Below are 7,225 nucleotides of genomic sequence, written 5' to 3' on the forward strand. Positions count from 1 at the left end.
CTTCACTACAATATTACTACCACTCACTAGTTATCTCACAGACCACAATCTGTGGATTACTCTCACTGATTTATGCTTCTCTCGTTTTTTTGGTGTGTCTTCAATGAGGAACGGATAGCTCCTTTTATAGGCATAATTTTTACCTACCCAACCAGTCTGATTGGTTCAATAATTTGCAAAGTCCAGCCGCCCAAATTTTTGCAAATTTTTCAGCTGCCTATTTTGTCTTCTCCACATTTTTCTTTATTTAGTAGGTGAGGTATGGACCCCACAATTTTGCCCTATGATTAGGAGAAAAGAGTCCAAAGTGTTTCTCTGTGATTTCTCCTTCTTTATAATTTTAATCAAACATGGCAAACAAATAAGTTTTTATAGTCTTTCCAAGTTTCTTTGGAGCTCCTGCCCCGCTTTTCATGTGATCAATCAAATTTCTGTAATAAGTTTGAGTATTTTCAGTAGTTGCTACAGAGTTTCCTTCAGAAGGCCAGCCACTTTCAGATACAATAATATCCACATTTGGTCCTTCAGCATTCTCTAAAGCAAAATACATAGAATCCAAAAGGGCATAAAAAAGGTTTTGATATCCACAAATCACATAATTAAAGTCACACAAATCAGTGTGAGTAAATGTACTGCAAGTAGATAAGGTTTGAGTGATAGGAGTATGTATTAAGTGTAGCTAGTTGTGGATGACATAGCTTGTTTTGTAACTGTCGTTCTTGGTGATTAATGAAAATTCTTATTACCAAAAAATAAAATAAAAACCACGGAAGCCATGTTTCATATTTGACAAATGAATATAACAATTGTGGAATTCCATGCAATTCAAAAACATGAAAAATAAAAGTTGGTCTTTGTAGAATGGAAATTCCATGTCTCCGGTTCCCACCAATTCTCTCGTCTAAATTGCAAGAAATTTCACTTATCCCATGTTTGAAACTAGGGAAAAGATGGGAAAGAATGAGTGTTAGAGATTATATCCCTTATTGCTTGAGTAAGGCAGTAAGGGGTCGTTGGGTTTGGGACTAAATTGCAAGAAATTTCACTTATCTCATTGTTTGGGCTTATTCCGAAATTAGTTATAATAGTCATGTACTACGTACAGTATGCACTTCACTTGTTGTCTATGATAAGGGGCGGAGGTACAGTAGTGGGTGCGGGTTCGGGCGAACCCAGTGACTTTTTTCGAAACCCTGTATTTATATTAAAATATTTATCACATATATATAAATATATCATGCTAAACCCAGTAACAAAAGAGCTTTGGGTTCAATGGTAAGGGCTGTGGGTTCTTTAGAAAAAGATATGGGTTCGATTCCCAACTAAAGCAGTTTTTTTTTTGTTTCGTTTTTTTAATACATTTTTTCACTACGACATCGTTTTCTAACTTAAGTACTTAAAGTTTCTTTTGTTTAACAGAAGCAACGTGCTTTTTTCTTTAATACTCCTACATTATTTCGTTTCCTTTCTTTGTTTAACAGAAGTCTTTGCTTCTTTCTTTGTTTAACAGAGGCTTTCTTTTTTTAATACATTTTTTCACTACGACATCGTTTTCTAACTTAAGTACTTAAAGTTTCTTTTGTTTAACAGAAGCAACGTGCTTTTTTCTTTAATACTCCTACATTATTTCGTTTCCTTTCTTTGTTTAACAGAAGTCTTTGCTTCTTTCTTTGTTTAACAGAGGCTTTCTTTTTTTAATACATTTTTTCACTACGACATCGTTTTCTAACTTAAGTACTTAAAGTTTCTTTTGTTTAACAGAAGCAACGTGCTTTTTTCTTTAATACTCCTACATTATTTCGTTTCCTTTCTTTGTTTAACAGAAGTCTTTGCTTCATTCTTTGTTTAACAGAGGCTTTCTGGCTTTTAATTTTTTAAAGACAAACTTTTTCTCCCAATTCCCAAATATAAAAAAAAAACTAGGGTTCTGCTGGGTTTTCTTCCAATTCCCAAATCAAAGAAAAGGCTAGGGTTCTGTTGCTTCCTCTGCTAGGGTTCGTCGGTTTATCTCATGAGGTAAAGTTTGCTTGTCACCAACCCTACCTATCTTGACAAAAGTTCTGAGTTTCATTAGTTTTATTTTGGAACCAGTAAAGAAAGAATCTTAGAGTCCTAAATTTTGCTTTTTCCTCTATTAATTTGTGAAGTAAATTGTCATAACTAATAATCAAATCAATAAGACAAGTAGACAACTAAGCACGGTTTTAATTATTGAAACAGACAATGAAGATGTTTGCTTGAATCTAGAAATTTGGTGTTGATTGATGCAACTTGACACAAGTTTGATGTCGTCTCATACTTTTGTAATTAAAATAAAGTACATGATGATTTACTCTTTTACTTCAAGTAAATTTCTATTTTGTGATTTTTAGGTTTTTCTAGAAAAAGTCGATATGATCACGAGTTTTTACCAAGCTCAAGCTACTGCAACTTCTTCTAGCTCTCCTTTGACAAGTTCTCCATGTCCAGTTATTAATAACAATATTAATCTTTCCCAAGCATCGGATAAAGTGTGCTATTATGAGCCCGATCCTGCTAAAAGAAAACCAATTTCAAAATATTCTCCTAATTTACGTGACCGTATAAGGAAAAATTATATACAAAATGGAGCTTGTCAACCCCGTGGTTTTGTCTTTCCAAAAAGAGATTTTGGGGGAATAATGCATCACTTTAGTCCTCAATGGTTAAAACTTCATGTTCTCAATGGTTAGAATATAGCATTAAACAAGATGCAGCATTTTGTTTATGTTGTTACTTGTTTAAAAATGAGGTTGGAGGATATGGAAAAAAAGTAGGTGATGCTTTCACAACAGATGGTTTTAGAGGTTGAAATAAAGCTTTAGAAAGATTTAATTCACATGTGGGTAACGTGGGTAGTGTTCATAATCGATGTTTCAATATGATGCTAGATTTAATGAACCAAGAACAATCCATTCTAACTTCTTCGGACAAACAATCTGAGAAAATTAAAAGTGATCATCGAGTTCGTTTGAATGCTTCAATTGATGTGATAAGGTATCTTTTGAAAGAAGGAATTCCTTTTCAGGGCCATGATTAGAGTGTAACTTCTACTAGGAGAGGCCATTTTTAGATCTCTTAAAATGGTATGCAGATAGGAAGGAAGATGTGAAAAATGTGGTATTAGAAAAAGCTCCAAAAAATAATACCATGACTTCTCCTGATATTCAGAAAGATATTGTGAATTCTTGTGCAAAACAAACGGTGAAAGCAATTATTGAAGACTTGAATGGGGATTTTTTTGGGATATTAGTTGATGAGTCTAAGGATGTCTCTCATAAGGAACAAATGGCTCTTGTTCTGCGCTATGTCAATAAAGAGGGTGAACTTATTGAGTGCAATTGAAATGATGCGATCATTGATCGTTGATCGTTTTCAAAACATGACAACTCGTCGAGTGCAATTGAAATGATAATGTTTATATTCATATATTGTGTTGTCTTTAGTTACTTTTTAACTATATATTAAATATCGATACTTATTCTTTAGTCGGTTTGATATTGTATATCAGTTTTAGGTTATAGTCTTATTCTAAATTTTAGAACCCACACACTCCAAATCCTAGCTCCGCCTCTGTCTATGATGCTTAGATTCTTCCAAACTTTGTGTTATTAAGAAGTTTGCTTTCATAATCCTTTTCTCTATCGATTCCTTTATTGCTCTAGCTAGGAGTTCTCTCTTCAACAGCTAGCTAGTCGATTCAACCTATTCAGACAACTTACCTGTTAAAAGGGCAACTTGCTGTATAAAACATTTTGTGCTCGCACAGGGCCTGGGAAAGACTGCACCACAAGGACTATAATATAGACAGTCTACCTTGATATAAGTACCAACGGCTAATTCTACGGCTTGAACTCGTGACCTATACACATACAGCTCTATTTTTAAAAGTTGAGAAAAAGAAAGCAAGGCCTATTATTAATAAATGTATCATTAACTTTGTCAATGTTGTTTCTTATAGCGCAAGGCAGCAAATTACATTGCAAACGTAGTTGCAATGGCACTGATACAATTTAGCAACCGTTACACGGCCCATAAAGTTAAGAAACTAAGTTTTCCTGACTTTATGTGTTGCTCTAGAATCTACAAGTATCTTTTCAATTCAAGAAATGCTAAAGTTAATAACTCTAACTAGGACGGAAGGAGGGTTTTGGATAAAAAATAACTTAAAAGTACTTTGTGACTTCAGTAGTGGATTTCGAAAGTAAAGACTTTGTTTACTTCCTAAAAATTGCTTACGTAAAAACTAGTAGAAATAATGGAATCTTGAATGGAAAAAGAAACCGTGTTAGAGAGAAGAAAGAGACCTCTCTATTACAAGAATCATAGCCGGCCAAGAGAATGAAAATATTGGTGGAAGATCTGTATTTCGATCTGCCTTGGGTGCGGCGACGAAAAAAGTCTAGTTCATCCGCTTCAATTAAGCACATCTTATGAAATATACAGGCCGAGTTGATCTAAGGTCAAACATCCTAATCGAATACGAGTAATCTCCTAGATTAATTTTCCTTTTGTTTCGGATGGTTATTGATCATAAATTAAGAGCAGTTATATTAAGAACATGTCATATTGATGACAAAGAAAACATTGGAGAAGAAGTACGCTTAAACACTCTCAAAGACAACAAAACCATCATATTGTGGGGAGGGTAAAAAGAGTATCCAATGCAAAATGGTTTTTCATTCACTTTTTTCGTCGCCCCCCACCCCCCACCCCCACCCCCCACAAACCCCCGCCCTCTCCCCAAGCACCCCATGCTCAGAGGGAGTATTAGTAGTCAAGAATATACGCTTAGTATTTTTTATATGAAAACTACGCAGATACTCGCCAATAGAAGGCGAGACATTAAAACCAAAAAGACGAGATTTCAATAAATATGACATATAGATATCAAAGTGAAACCAGAGTTACATTTTCAATTGAAGAGAAAAACATAACAGTTGTCCTTATTACTCATCTCAATATATATATTGGCAAATAATTGAAATTGAGTTGATATTTTGCCCTTTGATCAGGAGAAAACAGTCCAAAGTGTTTCTCTGTGATTTCTCCTATCTTATCATTTTCATCAAACATGGCAAACAAATAAGTTTCTATAGTCTTTCCAGGTTTCTTTGGAGTTCCTGCCCCGCTTTTCACATGATTAATCAAATTTCTGTAATAAGTTTGAGCGTTTTCAATAGTTGCTGCAGAGCTTCCTTCAGAAGGCCATCCACTTTCAGATACAATAATCTCCACATTTGGTCCTCCAGCTTTCTCTACAGCAAAATACATAGAATCCAAAATAGCATCAAAAAGATTTTGATACCCTGCTGAATTTGTTCCTTGCTGTGTGAACAATGCATAAGAAAGTGAAACATCAGCAGTGTTGGAAACGTGAACAAAATAAGGATAGACATTGGCTAAGAGTGGAAGGTTATTTCGTGCTAGAAATTGGATTATCGGATTAATGAAACTCTTGAATTCTTCGCGAAAAATACTACGTTCAGGTGGGTAGGTATTCGCTAAGACCCCTGAATATGTCACAGTTGAGACCTTGATCATATCTTGCAACCCTGCTGCTGCTAAAGCATTGTACACATTTTTCATTGCTTGAAGAAGAAATTCTGAATATTGATCATTATTTGTGGGAGATACTTTATTTCCTATAGATATGTACTTGAATTTAACATATGGGAAATGACTTCTTATGTTATCTTGAACCCAACCATTGGCTATTGAAGAATTGGCTAGGGCTTCAAGGTCTTGATTTGGGACACCAAGAATGATCTCAATGTTACTTCCATTGAGAGCTTTGAAAATGTTTTTATCAGGATAGTAAATTCTCATCTTTCTGATGCCATTAGCATTGTATAGGTTTATAACATCTTGGTCTGATGGTAAATTGTTGGCAGCTTTTCCATAGCATACTCCAATAGACTGTGCCCCTGCATGATAAGAAAAAATGTACATTAGAATATGCGACAGTCCCCAAATAAGTTAGGTGTCGGACTAAATGAATATTCTCACTAAATATGATTCTCTATATAAATTCTTCTCAAACCAACATTATAGTGTCAGGTCACCTAGAACTATAAGTAACTATTCATAATAAGTGACTTAAAAAAATAAGGTATGTTACCCGATACAACATACAACAACAACAACAATCCAGTATAATCCTACTTAGTGGGGTCTGGGGAGGGTAGTGTACGCAGACCTTACGCCTACCCTGGGGTAGAGAGGCTGTTTCCAAATAGACCTCCCGACATCCTTCCCTCCAAGAACTTCTCACCTTGCTCTTGGGAAGACTCGAACTCACAACCTCTTCGTTGGAAGTGGAGGTTGTATCTTACTTGATACAACATAAAAATATTATAACAAACCCAATATAATTTCACAAGTGGAGTCTGGAAAGGTAGAGTGTATGCATACCTTACCCCTAACTTTTGAGGATAGAGAAGTTATTTTCGATAAACCTTCGGCTCAGAGAAAAATAGAAAAGAAGCAATAGCAATAACAAACAAACAGTAAATAACTGCATGTTAATAGATCAACCAAATTGAAAAACAAGAACAGAATCCCTAGCTAGTAAAGGAAAACTAAGCATAAGAAAATAGAAGAGCAAATCAGTACTATCATAAAAGTTATTTACGCTATCAGTGTATATAAGTTGATCCACATCGTAGAAGGTGCATATACATGTAGTGTACATGTGTGTGTGTGAGAGAGACCTATGATTTGGATACTGCACATTATCAGCCCAACAAGTACAAGGGCAGCTGCAAGAAAGCCATTTTTAATGCATAAAGCCATAGCTAAAATGGAAATGAGAGATCGTAAGAAACACTTGAGCTGAAATTGTGAGTTTAAGGAACCATTAAGCTGCTTCTTATATAGACAAGCATAAGAAGACCGACAAAGACTTAAAAAGCCAAAGTCAATTGCCCAGTCAAGCACGTTATGGAATAAAAACAGTGTAATTTTTGTCACTAGTGAAGAAAAAAAAAATGTAGAAAGTTCAAATCTAATGTTGTGATGGAGAGAGACATAGAATTTTATGGGAAAAATGGTCGAATATTCGGAGAAGGGGCAACTTTGCCCTCCGTAGACTTTAATTCCGAATAGTGTAACAGCAAATTTAAACATTTTACTTTAAATATATGTGTGGAGATTATCTACGTTATCACAACTCATTTACGTGTATTTGATACTCCCATATTCTGAA

General features: G+C 34.9%; 1 protein-coding gene across 4 annotated transcripts; it reads right to left on the reverse strand.

Annotated features, from left to right (window-relative positions):
- Window positions 1-4,883: 4,883 nt before the first annotated feature.
- Window positions 4,884-6,846, reverse strand: LOC104247149 (glucan endo-1,3-beta-glucosidase, acidic). 4 transcript variants are annotated; one of them, XM_070156201.1, is made up of 3 exons: window positions 6,433-6,643; window positions 6,218-6,348; window positions 4,884-5,945 (listed from the first exon to the last, which is right to left on the reverse strand). In XM_070156201.1, exon 3 carries the CDS (start codon window positions 5,845-5,847, stop codon window positions 4,972-4,974), a length of 876 nt encoding a protein of 291 aa, XP_070012302.1. In that variant the 5' UTR covers window positions 5,848-5,945; window positions 6,218-6,348; window positions 6,433-6,643; the 3' UTR covers window positions 4,884-4,971. The 4 variants fall into 4 exon arrangements, with proteins under 4 accessions (XP_070012302.1, XP_009801409.1, XP_070012300.1 ...); XM_009803107.1 differs by lacking the exons at window positions 6,218-6,348; window positions 6,433-6,643 and adding an exon at window positions 6,732-6,846; XM_070156199.1 differs by lacking the exons at window positions 6,218-6,348; window positions 6,433-6,643 and adding an exon at window positions 6,711-6,846.
- Window positions 6,847-7,225: the final 379 nt, after the last annotated feature.

The sequence above is a fragment of the Nicotiana sylvestris genome, chromosome 9, assembly GCF_000393655.2.
Source record: "Nicotiana sylvestris chromosome 9, ASM39365v2, whole genome shotgun sequence".
Lineage (NCBI taxonomy): Eukaryota > Viridiplantae > Streptophyta > Magnoliopsida > Solanales > Solanaceae > Nicotiana > Nicotiana sylvestris.

What these genes read in the sequence shown, in the direction of transcription:
- LOC104247149 (XM_070156199.1), bottom strand. Translation starts at nt 6,813, where the DNA reads ATGGCTTTATGCATTAAAAATGGCTTTCTTGCAGCTGCCCTTGTACTT. An exon ending in TCTCTCTCACACACACACAT is followed by an intron (nt 5,946 to 6,710) that starts GTACACTACATG and finishes CTTATCATGCAG; the next exon opens with GGGCACAGTCTATTGGAGTA.